General features: G+C 36.7%; 1 protein-coding gene across 2 annotated transcripts in view; it reads left to right on the forward strand.

The window, feature by feature from the left end:
- The window catches only part of LOC111504606 (zinc transporter ZIP1), a 57,114-nt gene that overhangs the window by 4,902 nt on the left and 33,463 nt on the right, over positions 1–18,749 (forward strand). For both annotated transcript variants that reach the window (XM_074180955.1, XM_074180961.1), the window contains exon 2: positions 16,201–17,134. In XM_074180955.1, coding sequence (XP_074037056.1) covers positions 16,300–17,134 — 835 coding nt within the window. In that variant the 5' untranslated portion in view covers positions 16,201–16,299. The remainder of the gene's footprint in view (positions 1–16,200; positions 17,135–18,749) is intronic.

The raw sequence follows: 18,749 nt of genomic DNA on the forward strand, positions 1-18,749 counted from the left end.
ATAGCAGTTCCGTTACTTTTATAAGTAATTTACAAAGAGTTACCGACGGTATTTCGAATCATCTTCCAAAATGAATACAAATATCGATTATTCAAACGAAGTTCTTATGAAATTATTTATTATACAGATGAAGAAAGTGATCAAATCATTGTCATAACGTGTAAAAAATTCAACCAAATGTATCCTGAATTAACACCAATGAACGAGAGGAAGCTTGTAAGGTTACAAAATAATTTCCTTAACTATGGCTCAAAGTTTCCAGAGAACAACTGTACCAAAAATCAGTCATTCCTAGGTAAAAAGTAAGATTTTGTGGGCTCAAACATGTGAAAGTACAGAATAGGATGATTCAAAATAACAAAATTGTAAACAAAATATCACATTTTCACAATAAATGCTGAAAATGTTGTCCATTACATTCTAAACACTTTAAAATGTTTTTTTGTACGCGACTTGTGGTTGCTTTTTCAATTTCCTGGGGATCCAGATCTTCAATACTCCGCACTATTCGCCGTCACAATTCTTCTTTGGTAGGCACTGGAGTACTGTATACCCTTTCTTTTAAAACACCCCATAAAAAAGTCAAGTGGCGTGATATCAGGTGATCTCGGTGACCAATCCCACGGCCCTAAACGCCTAAACCAACGATCGTCGAAGAATTCGTCAAGTTTCCTGGAAACTTCCTGGGTGGAATGAGCTGGCGCTCCGTCCAGTTGAAACCACGAATTCCTATATTCCTCTAAAGGCAAATTTTCAAGAAAATCGGTTACAGTCGTCCTTAATATTTGGAGATATCTCTCTGCATTCAGTGTGTCTTCATAAATAAAAAAGCTAATTTTATTGTTCTTCAGAATACAGAAAACATTCAGGTCAAATTTTTCTTGAAAACCCATTTCTTTTGTAACATGAGGATTATGATCAGCCCAAAAATGTTTATTCCTTCTATTGAAAATACCATCCCTCGTAAATTTTCGTCGCTCCAAATTATTTTTGACAAAAATTCCCGATCTTCCTGTGTATGAATCAAAAGGGAATCACAAAAATGCATTCTACGTTCGAAGTCTTCTGCTTTTAGAGCTTGAACTTTGGTAAATTTATACGGATGCATTCCGTGATTTTTCAAAATTCGTTGTACTGAAGCATGTGATACACCTGAATCTTTTTCTGCACTGCGAATGGAAGCTTCTGGATATGCATAAAAAATATGCCAAAACGTTAACAGTATTGTCCTCATTTGAAGTAACAGGTTTTGGTAATGTTGAAGGCGTTTTTAACATGGAGCCATAGTTAAGGAAATTATTTGGTAATCTTACAACTTCCTCTCGTTCATTGGTGTTAATTCAGGATACATTTGGTTGAATTCTCTACAAGTTTTGACAATTATTTGATCACACTGTCCGTGTATAATAAATAATTTCATAAGAACTTTGTTTGAGTAATCAATATTTGCATTCATTTTTGGCGATTTTTTGAAACACCGTCAATAACCATTTATCAATTACTTATAAAAGTCACCAAATCAAATTCTTTAAAAATTATTTTTTGTATAACTGTTATTGAAAATCTCTTTGATAGAAACGCTTCAATCAGAACACCTATCAAAAAATCACTTACAAAAGTTCACACATGCAGTTCGTGCTATTAGTAATATTAAATCCCTGTGAAGTTAGTGACGATGACGAAGTAGTATTCAGTCCAACTGTAGAAAGTCCTTCATGACTAACCAATAATCCTCCTTAAAATAACGTGAGTTGGCGTATGTAGTTGTAACATATTTCTGTAATCCAAAGATCGTGTGTTCAAATCCCATGGACCCTATAATTTTTTTTAATATCAGCAGTAACGTTATACAAAAAAAATTGTATGATACATTTGTTAAAAGTGATTTTATTTTGCTCGTGAGTTTGCTCCACTTGCTGACGCTCGTTTTGCAATAATCCCCACTCACAAAATAAAATGCCACTTTCAACACTTGTAGGTAAAACGTGAATAACTATTTTTCCACAAAAACGGCGTTATTAAGAAAACTTGACGATTTAGGTATAGGGACATGTATATCATCTTGAAGCATTTTTCACTATCTTTCAATTTATCGAGTAATATACAGGGGGTTTCATTTGAAAAAATGAACTTTTGACTACTTTTATGCACAATGGAAATAATAATAATTTTAGCACGCCCTGTATGATTTGGAGTCGATTTCTTGGTGTTATTTGAATAATTTGAGTTTGTCCAAACTATCATCAAAATATCAACTTTTCATGAATTGAGAGTACTGATGTACTTAATTTCAATGAAGGCTATGTTTTGGACCATATTTAGCACAATTTATTGTTTATCTCGAAAACAGATATAGATAGGTATAGGACATTACCAACAAAAAAGTAATAAAATACTAGAGCGATTCCAAAAATGTATTAATATACGGGGTGTTTCATTTAAAAAAATATAATTGCTAGGACTTTTTGATAGAAGTGGCAACGCCGCAATGCTGAAAATATTTTAGATCGATAGAACAGGTAAGGAAATGTCATAGGTGAAATTTTCAGAAAAATGATGCTTTGCGTTTTCCAGAAACGTCTAACCTACCATCGACCGTGAGTCACATTGGTCAAACTGGCAGACCATTTAGGAATCGAATCCAGGAACATCATATGAACTTAAAAATTAAAACATTCTAATAAATGACCAACTGGATTTGAATAGATCACCATTATTGAACTTGTTTTCCAAAAAAAAAACCGAGGAATTACCTATTTTTATTGATGTAGAAGTGAGGTAATATGCTACAGGTAATAATTATTGAAGAGGTACCTCAGGCATATAAAAGTTGTAGAGGTTTAGCTAATTTGATGGAGGTAGTCCCAATTGTAGTTACCTGTGGTATATAAATATTTGCGTAAGAAGAACCTACTGTGTTGCCGAAACATGTCGTGATAAATTTTTCAAATAAAGTTTGTGGAGATCAAGTTGTGTAGTGTAGTTTATGAAATTACTACTTCATCAAGAATTAGAAGTACCTATAGAGAATATCAAATATCAGGTGTTCGGGTTTTTACCACCTTTCTAATATCCCTGACGAACGATTTAATTACGATTTCAAGTAGCGAATGTAGACGACTAGACGTTTGGCAATTCTCACCATGTGAATGAAGAATATCAATTATTTCGCTAGAGGTGAATATCCGAATGAGAATGTTTGCAGTTGAAGTGTTTAGATATATTCTGGCATTCAGTAACTATGTGCTAAAGATTCAGTGTGTTTCTGTTCGGCAAAGAGAAAGAAAAACGTGACATTTCAGAAGTTTTTCAATATACAATAAACAATGGTAGATCATGTCATTTCACTATTTTTCACTATTTAACTAGCTGACCTGGCAAACATATGTTTTGCCACATAAATTTTTTCTATCAGAAAAATAACACAAATAATATTAATCCCTTAACGCTAAAGTGTGCACATCTGTACGTATAATAGGGTTTCGTGGTTTTAATATATTTTCACCTCGGAATTTGTCATTCAAAATGCTGACTTTGACAACGTTTTCCATCAAGTTTTTAATGACTAATAGCGTGCTGTTGCACAGCCGTGGTGGAGTCAAATTACGGAGCGATCCAACCTTCAGTTGTAAATTATGCGGTGGCAGGCCTGGCAAATTCAATGAGTTCAAAACTCTTTTGGATAATTTACAGCTTCGGTGACATCGCAAACTGTATCTACGCTCGATGGATAAACAAAAATAGTGGCCGAAAACGGTGTAGGGAGTGAGAGAAAGCTTATTGTGTGAGAGAGACAGTAGACCGGCTTCGTTCTCATACCTTCTCTGATACTAAACTGATCTATGATCGGGGTTGAAAAGGATAAAATGGCTATAAAAAGGCTATAAAAAATAGGGGTTGGTGATAGAAAGTTAAAAATTGAGGATTTTATGTATGTATGTATGTCACATCATAAAAAAATAAAAACGAAAAGTTTTTTCAAAAAAATATTTGGGATGGAACACTCTTATCATTTAGGGCAGTGGTCGCCAACCTGTCGATCGCGAGCTACCGGTAGCTCGCGGAGGCAATTCTGGTAGCTCTCACAACGATTTTAATTTAAAAAATACAAACTGCAAAAATCAGAGAAGCTTCCGAAAATTCCACAAAAAAATCTAATTGTCATAATATTAAACATAAACAGCGGCAACGTTGTGGTGTCCGATCTGCCGTTGACGCCATCAAGCTAGAATCGGCTAGAACCGACCAGCCGGACCAGCGCGTTAGTGTTCGAGAACGATCTGGATTGCTTTGAACGGAATAAATACGCACGGCGCGGCGACATTGCGCTTAGTTTAAAACTGAACGCGTAACCAACGTCCAGCGGTTGGGTTAGTAGAGAACAACAAAAATAATATTATGGCAAGCAGTTGTAAGAAGGTAAAGACATACCACTTTCATTCGGAATGGGAAGAACAATACTTGTTTACAGAAGTTAAAGATAAAAATGTGTGTTTGTTATGTAATACTTCGGTCTCCGTTGCTAAAAAAGGAAATATTGAGAGACATCATAAAACTGTACATTCTAATTTTGAAAAATCATTCCCACTACATTCTGCCGCCAGAAAGGAGAAACTGAAACAGTTAAAAAAGCAGTTAATTGGACAACAATCAATATTTTCAAGAACAGTCGACAAAAATAAGGCTGCAACTGAAGCATCGTACCGTGTGTCCCAGAAATTGCACAAAAAAAGAAACCTTATGAAGACGGGGAAATGATAAAACAGGCGTTTTTAGAAGCTGCTGATTCGTTATTTGCCAACTTTAGAAATAAAGACGAGATAGTGTCAGCTATAAAATCTATGCAACTTTCTGCTAATACAGTGATGAGACGTGTAGAAGTAATGAGCAATGATATTTTTTTACAGTTAAGAAATGACTTAGATAACTGTGTTTATTTTTCACTTCAACTGGATGAATCAACAGATGTCGTTGACACTGCCCAGATGGCCGTGTTCGTCAGGATGGTTTTTAGTGATTTTACGATTAAAGAAGATCTTTTGAAGTTCATTCCACTGAAAGGACACACTACTGGACATGAGTTGTTTTCTCATTTAAAAAATATTATGTCTTCCGAGAAAATTCCAATATCGAAAATGGTAGGCTTGACAACCGATGGCGCTCCAGCTATGGTGGGTTGTGATAAGGGTCTGGTGGCGTTATGTCGTAAAGATGAAACTTTTCCGCAATTTCTCTGTTACCACTGCATTATCCATCAGCAAGCATTATGTGGAAATTTCCTGAAACTAAACAACGTTAGGAAACTGGTGGTAAAAATTGTGAACAAGATTAGAGCTCAAGCGTTACAAAGAAGATTATTCAGAACCTTGGCCGATGAAGTTGACTGTCAATACGGGGACCTACTCCTTCACTCTGAAGTCCGATGGTTAAGTAGAGGACGGGTGCTGAAACGTTTTAATGATGTCCTATCTGGCATAGTTCAATTTTTCAAACAACGCGATGAACCGACTCCGGAACTAAAAAATTCAATCTGGCTTAGAGATTTTGGTTTTCTCGTGGACATTACAGAGAAATTAAACGAACTTAATTTGCAGCTTCAGGGGAGAGACAAAGAACTAGCGGAAATGATTTCTGATATAAAAGCATTTATCAAAAAGCTGGAGTTTTGGGAACAAAACCTAATTAACAGCGATGCCAAGCATTTTCCTATTCTTTCAAAAGAAATATCTCAAAATCCATTAGAACCCTATGACAACAAATATCATGTAGAAATAATTGCAACCCTGAAGAATAACTTCAAAAATCGTTTTGAGGATTTCAATGAAATGGCTTTAGTAGCGCAGTTTGTTGTTTCACCCTTTATGGAAATTGATATCCAACAGTTTGCAACTTGTGTTATGCAGAACTTTGGCGAAGACATCGCTGCAACAGAAATAGAAGTCATTGAGTTTCAAAATGATTTAGCCTTAAAATCGTTAGTCTCAAGTACTGAATGTATCTGGCCTATTGTAAGTAAAGACAAATATTCAGTTACATGCCATGTTGCCTTGAAAGTGAAAGCATTATTCAGTTCAACCTATTTGTGTGAATCTTCTTTTTCCAATATGAAGTGTATTAAGAACAAATAAGTATAATATTTCATTATTAACTCTCTGTCTGATTTATGCACCTCAACATGTCGAATTCGAAGGCACTGTCGAACTTGTGTACAGTTCAATGTCGAATATTTGGACAAAGACAAAATTTGCCTGTCGGAATTGCAGTCATATGTAGAACATTTTTTTAAATTGCATTATATGTTTATTTTCTTCAATATTTCCATATTTCTGGTGGAATTTCATCAGAAAGGACACCTATTTCTTGATTGTGTGTACTGTTGAAGCAGCTATGCCTACATCTTGAAGTAAATGACTCGAATGTACTACTATCTTCCTTAAAGTGTCTGATTTATGGACATTTACCTTATCGCAATCGACTTACAGATGAACATTTGGATAATTGTATTCGAATGGCTGCATCAAATTATACTGCAAACATTAAAAAAATTATCGATGAGTCTGAGTGTCAGCCTTCTCATTGAACGTGCTTTTTTATTTTTCAATGTTCATGTTCATGATAGTGCGTTACTTTTTTGTTGTTATTATTAACTATTTTTAAATCATACGTGACATGCCGTTGTGGCTGGATAAAAGTTTGCGTTTATTTTTCAAACACCTTCGTTTGATAGGTAGGAATGTAGCTATGAACAAGTACGTACTAGTAATATTGGTTATTTTGTTATTAGTTTATTATTAGTAACTATGTATTATGTATTATCAGTTAAATAGTAAAATAAATACATATAATGATAAATTAACTGTGGATTATTTCATTTACGTTGCGTTACGTGGCTTCCGTGTGGGTAGCTCGCTGTTTATTCCAAAATTAACAAAGTAGCTTAACACATTGAAGAGGTTGGCGACCACTGATATAGGGAATGAAGTTTGATTTTCCTGAATTTCATTAGTTCGGACTTTCATTGTATAATATTATATAAAATGATTTGAAAAATAAATTCAAAGCCAAGTTACTTCACGACACGACGTTTCGATTGTTAGTATCCACAATCGTCTGACTGGACTGGACTAATTCCTCTGAGAGATGACTATTCATGGGTCGTTCGAGTACTTTCACTTATCTTCTCTTTCCGCTTCACCGGTTTAGCGGGAGATGACCATTTGGCGAGAGCTGGCCATTTTCCGCTTGATTATGGGTTTCCATATGTTGCGTATCTCTACGCAGGCTTGGCTGAATACATTGTTGGACAACACGTATGCGGCTTCTTTGAATTTCCTCCTAAACCAGTGTTCCTCCCGGTGTATGATCTCAGCTCGGGACCACTCGATGTTATGATAATGGGTCCAAACATGCTCTGCTACTCCTGATTTGCTGGTTTCCCCTCGCTGTTTCACCGCCATAGGATTTTCCTCACTCACAGGGTATCTGGTAAATGCAATTCTTGGAATCGCAGTCTGCGTTTGGTGGCCTGGTTTTCGTGAGTCTGCTACGGATAGTAAAGCAGGTTCTGATTTAGGGAAGTACAAGCACTGGTTGTGACGGCTTCTCTTTCTTGCGAGGCTCTTTAGCCAAAGTCTGTTCCATCATGGCTTTGGAGTAGCCATTCCGTTGGAGATCATTTTTGATGTTGTCTAGTACCTTCTCGAGACCTTCCTTCGTATTACAAAGCCTGAAAGCACAGTCTAATAGAGTCTTGATGTTTCCTCTTTTAGTCGATTGCTGGTGGTTGGATTTCTGGTTCAGATACTGTCCCGTTTGCGTAGGTTTTCGGTATACAGATGTTTCCCACTTAGTGTCGATCCTTTTCAGCAATACGTCTAAGAATGGCAATTCGTTGTGGACTTCTTTCTCCATTGTGAAAGTTATGAAAGGTCTTACGCTGTTGATGTGTTTCAAGGTGTCTAGTTCAGTATTCTCATGGTTCTAGACAAGTTTTGGGTTGTCGAATCTCTGGAGCTGATGATCGGCCTGAGCGGAACATCCTTCTTGTAGATTTTGGGTAGTCCAAACAAGTGAGGGGGCTTACTGTGGTTTAATCTTCCTCTTGAAGATGATCACTTGGTGATCGAAACACGTGTAAGGTACTAAAATAACCATTATAAACGAATTGTGTCAACTATTTCATCAAAAATATTCTTATTTCCGTTGTGGAATTGGCCGCGGTGGTAGTGCGCCCGACTCACGATCGGAAGACCGTGGGTTCGATTCCTGCCTCGACTAGATATTTTTCTTGAGAGAACTCATCTGATTGAAGCTAGGATAATTCTGCAACCGTGTTAGGAATCACACGTTAAAAGGTAAGACCTCGTTAGTCCTTAGCTCGCACAAGTTACTCAACTTCCGAGAGTTGTCGTTCGTATGGGGGCGACAGCTGATTAACGGAAAAACAGAACGGAACAGATATTGAACAACATAATTTTGGGACACTCTGTGTTTCAAACCCCTTTTTTTATGAAGGCCACGGAAACAAACAAAACAGCAAACAATAATAGAACATGCAGATGTGTAGATCATGCAAAGAAGTAACAAACAGACACAAACTGGAAAAAAAAGTCCCTCTCGAAACAAAATTACATCTTGTAATGTTATCAAGATTGATGCTGAAAATACAAGAAGGCAAGTATCTTATTCCGAAACATCGAATGTCCACTATTGAGGATGACAGTGTAAGCGAAATTTTACCTCTTTCATATACTTTATTTTGTAGCAATCCTGTGATTGATATCTGTTTCAATTCCATAACGGATGTTTGGAATACAAACTGAATAGAAGTGTTTTTTGTATATTCTAGTGTTCCTATAAAAGTATTTTTCTTTCGTCTGATTCATTATTTATATGAAAGTAGCTGTTACAAGAGGGATTTTTCTTCTAGTTTGTGTCTGAAAGTTACCTGTTTGCAAGCAATAATTTTAAAATTAGTTATTTTTTTCCTCTCTTTTGAAAATTATTCCCACATTATTTTGAATGAAAATGAGAAGTTAAAAGCCAAAGCATTTCTTTGCCAGAAACAGAAAATTTGAACAATAAACACTTATTTGACATAGGAATTTAGAACACAACAACTGGAATTGAAATAAACATATCCAATAACTTTCTATGTTCCTCAATTAATTTACCAATAAAATGCTGGTAGTTTTCTTCGTTTGCTAAATCATTCACCTTTCTGTCGAATATAGTCGGTTCAACAACCGCTATTTCTGATATGTCCTAAGAGCAACGATAATATTATTGCCAACATGTAGAATAACACAACTTTCCACATTCACGAATACCGTGGCTGTCTGCGATTTCTAAAACTGGAATTAGATGTTAACTATAATATAAGTGGAGTGTCATTTGAAGGTAAAGCGCGATAATATAATCACCGGTATTTATTTATATTGCAGTGAAAATAATGTTGTTCAGAGAACAAAAGGCTACTGTACTGCGTAGATTATAACAAATCTATAAGCTTATTTTGAATTATAGTCATGTGAAAATTAGACCATTCGTCGACGCTTCAATGGATTCATCTTATTCCTAATATTTTTTTAGTGGGCATATCTATTTATTATTATGTAAATATTTTTCATGAAAATGTCATAACAATATTGATTATACAGGCTGACTCACTTTGAAAATTCAATGGAGAGCATATTAGGACATTGCTCCGGAACGTATTTCCGGAGCAAACACATTCGTTAATTCTGAAACTAAAGTGGTTAACATAGGAGTTCCACAAGGGTCTATATTGGGGCCAATTTTATTTTTATTGTATACCAATGATCTTGAGAAATACCTTACAGGGATCCCTGCTACCATGTACGCTGATGATACTTCTGTGATAATATCGGACAAGGATGAAATTGCAGCACAACAGAAATGCGAACAAGTTCTCAGTTCTATAAACGAGTGGTGTAGCCTAAATTCTTTATATCTGAATGCAACGAAAACCCAAATCGTCAAATTTCATAATTGGCAAAAAAATTGTCTTTCATTAAATGTTTGCGTTAGTGACACACTAATATGTAACATAAACGAAGTAAAATTTCTCGGACTAGTTGTCGATGAAAATATGAACTGGAAAAGTCACTGCACTTATTTGAATGAAAGATTGAATTCTTTATGCTATATGTTCAGAAGTCTCAAGCAGGTCCTGGAGGAGCCTCAACTACTATCCTTATATCACTCCCAAGTAGCATCTCGAATCAGGTATGGAATTTGTTTGTATGCCAACTCCACTTCAATAAATGACGTTTTTATCATGCAAAAAAGAGTTGTAAGAATTGTGGCCGGCGTTTCCTCCACGAACTCTGCTAGAGGACTGTTTGTTAAATATAACATATTGACATTATTTTCACTCTACATATATGAACTTTGTAATTATGTTCATGAAAATAAAACTAAATTCAACAGAAATGCAAACCTGCATGACGTTAACACTCGTCAAAAAAATCATTTTCACATTCCATTTTGCAAATATAAAATCACTTATAACTCACCTGATCATATGGGGCTGAGAATCTATAACAGACTACCCCACGATATAAAAAATGTCAATGAATGTAGGAAATTCAACAAGATACTGAAAAAATTTTTAATTGAAAAATGAATTTATTCATTGGATGAATATTTTAATATGTAATTGGTGATAAGCCTGTTACTGTCTAGCTTATCAATCTTTTTACTTTTTACTTTTTTACCTTTTGTTGTCCCGACTATTCCTATACATATTGTACTAAGTCTTTTGGAAATTAAATATTATTATTATTATTAACTGAAATATTTTAGAAAATGCGGTATTGCCACTTCCAGTAGAAAGTAGTAGAAACTTTGATTTTCAAATGAAACATCCTGTATATAATATCGTTTTTCGAATCTACAACAATTACCCGACAACTTTTATTGATGTTTCCCCTATACTATAACAATTTTCAATTGAAGGTGATTCATTAGTAACGTCCCACTTGAAGTGACCAACGGGTAATCCTCTGCAGAGTTGGTCTCTGCAGAGGCGTACCAAAATATAATAAAATTCAATCATATTATTCAGCTATTTGTCAGTTGTTTACTTACCTCAAAAACTATTTTAAAGTTGATGTATTATGAAAAACACTTTAGTGTGAGATTAACACTAGAACAGATTAACAAATCCGCAACACGTGTTTCGCTACACAGTAGCTTTTTCAAGCGTGTTCACTAACAAACTGAATTCTACATACATTGTGATTTATATATACTTTTTGAAATATTACCATCTACCTAGAAACTAATAATATTCTAGGAACTAATCAATGACCTGAGTTTAACGAACATTTATACCTGAGTTTAATGACTAGGTCAACTAATTATCTCACAGTGTGAATGTGATGAAAATCTATGATAATGTATTTTAAAAACAGGTATCGGCCAACTCTATCTTATATTTTAAAGTTAATAAATATAACAGTCTATTTAATAAATATAATAAAATATATTTAATAAATACAAAACAAAGTCACCTTCACAAGAAACAGAACACACTACGCCTATGCAGATAAGGACGCTTGAAAATGAAGAAACCGAATGACTAGTTATGTCATTTTAAGGACGCAAATATAACAGACCTGCGAAGTGTTGATCAGTTTATCGATGTTTCAAAGTATTTATCGAACTGATTTACCTATTCGTTCGCACATCCTAACGATATGCAGAAGCTATCTTGTTACGGGGGCAAATTTTATGGAATCATCTATAATCTGTTTCTTCGGAAATCGTTACTTCTAAAAATGCTGATATGTTTGGATTAAACGTAATCTCCGTTACTCAATACCAGGTGGTAAAAATACAGTTTTTCGTTTGTTCGAAAAATTTACTGAAAGTTGATTATTTCAAATGGAACTCCTTATGTATCATTTTCAAATTCAGAAAGCTGTTAAAATTTGATTTCTTTCTATGTATATCATGTATAGAATAGAATAGAACTTTATTTGTCACTGAATTTATTACAGAAAGGAGTACAGAATTCATAACTTATTGGACTCGTCACTCACATACCTCATGTATCTAACTAATGAGTGATTTTTTGCTGGAATCTTTTTGGCAACACTGTTTTTGACAGATTACGCGTGAATCGTGTTTTGTGTCATTGTCTAACTTGTTCAGTTTGGTCTATAATTTAACCATGAATCGACTTACGAATGAACAACGCTTGCAAATTATTGAATTTTATTATCAAAATTCATGCTCGGTGAAGAAAGTGCATCGTGCACTTCTTCCAATTTATGGGCACTTTTGTCGGCCTAGTGAGGAAGCTATTCGGAATCTTGTGACTAAATTTCAAACCCAGTTTACATTATTGGACATTAAACCACCAACACGCATACGTAGAGTGAGGACCGAAGAAAATATTGCGGCTGTATCCGCCAGTGTTCGTGATGACCGTGAAATGTCGATTCGCCGCCGTTCGCAGCAATGGGGCCTCTGTTACTCCACTACGTGGAAAATTTTGCGAAAGGATTTGGCTGAAAGGCTTTATAAGATACAGCTGGTGCAAGAATTGAAGCCACACGACTTCCCACAACGTCTAACATTTGGTGGATGAGCACTGGCAAAGTTGGAGGAAGATCCACGTTTTTATCGAAAAATTGTGTTTAGCGACGAGGCTCATTTCTTGTTGAATGGATACGTTAACAGGCAAAATTGCCGCATCTGGAGTAAAGACCAGCCACAAGCATTGCAAGAGCTACCGATGCATCCCGAAAAAGTTACTGTTTGATGTGAATTATGGGTCGGTGGTATCATCGGGCCGTACTTCTTCAAAGACGACAATGGCCGGAACGTTACTGTGAATGGCGAGTGCTAATACCGTGTGATGATTGACCACTTTTTGTTGCCCAAAATGGAAGGGTTTGGAAGGTGCAGCGACATTACTGTCGTTGCGCGGCTTCTTCAACCTGAGATTGCCATAGATTGAGGTGAGCACTTCTGTCCAGCCTCGGGATTGGTTTGAACTGGCAAAGCCCCGCATTACCAGAGGATGGCTGATTTATAATGAGGGGATCGTTCCTAACCGCATATCACCCTGCGGCCATTTAGTCCAGTCATTTCAGGAGTTTTGCCTAGGAAAGTGGACATACCCAGCTGTAAATTTATATAATCTTTGTATTTTGACATCATAAAAGTATTCTCAAAATTCACATATGATTCGACGGCCGCAACTTCAAAAATTGGGGGTCAAAAGTCAAAAAAACCGACTTTTTGCACGTTTTTAGCCAATATCTCGTTTCCAATGGATTTTATGCTAATTATATTCATTATCAATACTGTAGAGAATTAAATTCTCTACAACTTTTGTTTCAAACATTTTTTCATACGTTGAATCGTTTTTGAGATAGAGGGCAACGCAAGCGCAGATTAAATATTATTTGAAATCAACTGGTTGTCCCGATCGAAATCAGCTCATTTAAGGTTTATAAATTATTACTTAATAAATAATTATAAATAATTTAAATTTTTTATTAACAAATACATTATATTTAAATATTTTTTTCATTTATTATTTATTTTCAATTAAGTATCAATTTATTTAATAACACTTACCTGCCCGTGTAGTTATAAATTTGTAGAGGGAAAAATATCAATCAAATCAAATTAATCAAAACTTTAATCATTAATTCCATAATTGTCATTTTTACAATTGATGTTACAGATAATATAATAATATAATATATAATATAATATAATCCTGTACAGAAATTACCTAAGCATAAATGCTTGTAGTGCATATTTCTGTACGAGGATTTTTTTTTGTTTTAATGTTTTAATATATATTTCATTATAATTTAAATCTAATCTATAGTAATTATTCTTCAATAAATAAAAATGAATAGAAAAGAAATAAAATTTTAAATATTTTTTTAAAATCTCATTTTATACATTTGTGAATGTCAGAATTAAAAAAAAACAGATGAAATAATTAAAAAAGTAATGAGTTTTAATTTCAATTTTCTTCTTCTTCATCGTCGTCGTCTTCTCGCAGCTGTAAAAATTCAAGGGCGTCATCATCTTCATTGTCATCTTCACCTAGATTCGTTTCCAATTTTTCCATGATTTCTGGATCAAAGGACCTATCTTCGTTAACATCGGTCTCATATGGTACAGCATTGAGACAAACTTGCCCATAACACTGGCCACAAGCTAAAGAGCATTGCAACCCCGCTTTCCTGCATCCACATCTTGAACCACAACCACTTTTGCAGTTACAGAATATCGTATTGAGTAACTCATCTGGAGCAGGTGGTTAAATGGTCATGATAGGTTCTAGCAATCCGTTACGCATTGTCCAACCCCATTCCTGGGGTTCCAAATCATGCCCTTACCAAGTTTGAACTTGGAAATAAACACGATTAAAATGTTGGTGAGCTGTTCCACTTGTTGGTGGGATATTTGATAACTGCACAGATTTATTGAGCTTAGTTAGCTTGACATATTGTGCATAACGAAGATGATCGATAGTATCTTTAGACTTTGGAGCATTATAAATAGCTAATAATAATCTTTAAACCGGGTAGTTTTTTCTTCAAATGCTGCGGCAAGTTCATCCAAATTAGATAGCTTCTCGAATGTTCTGAAAAACGTTTTTTTTTCTTTTTTAAAGAGCGCAGAAGTCGTATCACAGCCGCTTAAAGCGTGAAGGTACAAAATGTGTTTTTTAGACTTGAATATTTGTCGAAACTCTTAGAGGAGTATATTTCCGTTTTCACATTTGCTTTGCCAACTTTTTTAAAGAAAATTTCTTGTTCAAGAGATAGTGTACGCCCAATTAAAATCACAAGTAAATCAATATCTTCACCGATTATAATTGCTGTTCTTTGACGTTTAGATTCTTCAATAGCTGTCTCAATAATGAGAACATCCGCATCATCTGTGGCCTGTTAAGTGTTGATGTCAACAGTTTCTAATTTTTCAATAAGAATAGTAATCAACTTTTCTTTATTTTTGCTACTTGATAGAAATTTTTGTTGGCTAATTGGTACAACCATGCTTTCGTCGAAACAAACTTCGTATGTTCTTGAAATTGCAGCCATTCTTCTGTGCTGCTCCATAGCTTTTATGTTTTACTGTAATCTGAGTATCCATCCAATACAACAATAATCTTTGATTTATAATGTGTTTGTAAATACTTGACGTATTTATCAAAAATAAAAGAAAAAGTATCTTCTTTACTCCATACAACTCGATGTAAAAGAAATCCGCCATCAATAATAAACATTGCATTATTTTCATCGATATTAAAGTTGATGGGTGACATATTGTCATACAGTGGCGATTTCGTGGTTTTCCTCATACCATCATTATCAAATAGCGATGTTGGATACGGACTTAATTCATATTGAAGATATTATAATTATTTATTAAGTGATAATTTATGAACCTTAAATGAGCTGATTTCGATCGGGACAATCAGTTGATTTCAAATAATATTTAATCTGCGCTTGCGCTGCCCTCTATCTCAAAAACGATTCAACGCATGAAAAAATGTTTGAAACAAAAGTTGTAGAGAATTTAATTCTCTACAATATTGATAATGAATACAATTAGCATTAAACCCATTGGAAACGAGATATTGGCTAAAAACGTGCAAAAAGTCGGTTTTTTGACTTTTGACCCCCAATTTTTGAAGTTGCGGCCGTCGAATCATATGTGAATTTTGAGAATACTTTTATGATGCCAAAATAGAACGTTTATGCAAATTTACAGCTGGGTATGTCAACTTTCCGAAATACAGGCCTAAATCGACCTAAAATGACTGGACAACTTCAGCTGTCTGCACAATTCCTTACACCTTAGCTTGGGTAGGCTGGTCCACGGTGGCACAGGAATAATTTCAACAGAAAAGAAGACGCAATGAACCATTAATAAGATCTAGCTATCTGTATTTGAAGGTTCCATTCCTGATATTATCAGTAACATCATTTAAGGAACACACTGTATTTTTGTATTTATTATCATTACATAAAACATTTGGACAACTACTGTAAACGATGCTTTTCTACAATCGTGGGTCAACATGAAACGCTACCAACATTTTTAACAATCGAAAATATGTGTACATTTGATTAGATATAAAGTTAACAACCGCTAAGCGCAGTTCAAATATTTATCTTCCTATTTATTTTTCAGACTTGCCCGCACTCGATGCGACCATGAATCAAGAGATCTCAGAATTGGAGTGAGGAATCGAATTGTTCATCAAAAACTGTGATAAAATAAACAGACATAATGGAAAGTGTAGTGACGAACTCGACGATCCAGGCGCCCCCTACCAACGACTTACTAGTGGCCAAAGTCGTCGCCATGACAGTTCTGGGAGCAACCTCGTTCCTTCTGGGTATGCTGCCCATTAAGCTTACGAAGATGATATCCATAAAATCGGTAGACGGCGATAAGAACCTGCTGATATCTCTTCTTCTTTGTTTCGGAGGAGGAGTGTTGCTGTTCACCACGTTCATCCACCTCCAGCCCGAAGTCAGGGAAGGTTTCGAAGCTCTCAAGCGCCAACACTTAGTGGCCGACATGCCAGGCGGGATCCCCCTCTCGGAGATCGTCTTCTGCCTGGGGTTCTTCTTCGTCTACCTGGTGGAGGAGCTAGCGCACATCTTCCTAGACAGAAAGCTGCACAGCGCTGGCCTCCACCGTTCGCTGTCCACCAGAAGATGCTCCTCCAAGAAGGAGCTGACCATACCAAGGGTGACACTGGCGAAGTTCGATGACGGCAACATCAGCTACATCAGCACGTCCAACAAAGACTTACTCAACTCGCAGACGACGGTGAATTTCGAGAAGCACTCCCATGACCACCACCATGTGGATGCCGCGATAAAGAACTCCTTTGGTGGGTTTCTGGTGGTGCTGGCTTTGAGTTTCCACGCCGTGTTTGAAGGGTTAGCCGTGGGGTTGGAAGCTAGCGTGGAGAAGGTGTGGTACTTGTTCGCAGCTATAGCTACTCATAAACTGGTGATCGCGTTTTGTGTTGGGGTGGAGTTGGTGACTTCCAAGACGAAGACGATGTTGGTAGTTTTGTATATTGGGACGTTTGCGCTCGTTACTCCTTTGGGTAAGAAAAAGTCCTGCTAGGTATATCTGGATGATATGGTGTAAAGTGTATCTATTGAAAATAATTGTCCCACACAAGAACAGAAATATTGTCTCCCGATACGCGTTTCGCTAACGAAATTAACGTCATCAAGAGATGAAATCAATGTATTTCGAAAATATTGAGTTTTAAACTTTCCTCTTCTAAATGTAGCAGGTCATAGTGATAAGAACTCATGTCCTTCTACTATTTTTTTTAAGGACAAACCACAAGCACAACAAAAACATTCCTCATAAACGCAGGTCTCCAAATGAAAGGGATTTTGAACAGTGAAGTTCGAAGTGTGAACTTCAAAACGACGAGCAGTCACAGTTCGTCGCGTATGTTTGACATGTACTGCTCTTGGTGGAATCAAATGTGTCAAGTCACTTGAATACCTCTCGTGAAAGTACCCATAAAAGAAAGACAAATTTCCAACCTTTTATTCGATGTTCCCAACTATCAAGGTTGCAAGTGATGTTGGCGTCTCCAATCAGGCCACTGGCTCTATTCTGGATTGAATCCATCAGCTTCAGGGTATACTTAGGGGCGGAGCTCCCTACATGAGAACAGTACTCCAAAGAAGGTCTGATCTGAGCTTTATGAAGCATCAAAAGTTGCTGAGGTGTTGCTGAACAGTGCTCCAAGCTTTTGCGAAGCAGCCTTTGCTATTCCAGCCACATGATTGTGCCAAGACATCTGTATCGGTAGAGTAGGGACGGCGAGTGTAGGCCCACAGCAGTAAGGCCACATGTGACCCATTGTACATCCTCCCGAGCAGTTGTCCTCCTAGGTCATCGTCCATGCTGTCCTTTCCAGGAAAGTGGACAGGTCACTGGGAGACATCTCCTTTATATCGGTAGGTGTAGGCCAAGACTCGCCGAACACACACTCTCTTTGGCAACCTTGAGGTGTCTCACGGCGGCCTCCGCGAAGGTTTTGGGAGGTGCAGCGACATTACTGTCGTTGCGCGACTTCTTCAACCTTCTTTGGGCTCCCTCCGTGGATGTGCTCAAGTGAGGGCGCTGTCCTGCACGGGCAGCCGGTTCCTTGCCTTTATTCAAGGTGGAGCTCTTGGCGCCCGCCACAGGAAGTGCCCTTGCTGTTGGAGGTGGAGTGGAAAAGGAGGAGAGTGCACTTATAGTTGCCACTCCTGCCTCTATCGCTCTCTTTCTTCCTTTGGCCTCGGCGCCGCAAATGAGCTTACGCTTTGACCTTTGTATTACATCACGAGGTGATCTGCCATGTCCAGCTTCATTCCGAGCGGTAGATTGAGGTGTTCATCCCCAGCCATCGCCATAGATTGAGGTGAGCACTTCTGTCCAGCCTCGGGATTGGTTTCTGTTGTTTGTTTATTTCATGTGTGTTCCCACGAGTAGCAAAGAAAGAGTTGGTCACTTTTGGCCTCGCATCACCAGAGGTAGGCTGATTACAATGAGGTTTTGCCCAGTTCCCCAAGGGAATCGTTCGTGACCGCATATCACCCTGCAGCCATTCAGCTGTCGGCACGATTTCTCACACCCTAGCTTGGGTAGGCTGGTCCACGGTGACATGTTTCGTAAAGGCTTTTGAGGAGTTTTAGTTCCCCTCACCCTAC

This window comes from Leptinotarsa decemlineata, unplaced genomic scaffold, assembly GCF_025532065.1.
Source record: "Leptinotarsa decemlineata unplaced genomic scaffold, Ldec_3_MD MMD2_P_RNA_scaffold_2, whole genome shotgun sequence".
Lineage (NCBI taxonomy): Eukaryota > Metazoa > Arthropoda > Insecta > Coleoptera > Chrysomelidae > Leptinotarsa > Leptinotarsa decemlineata.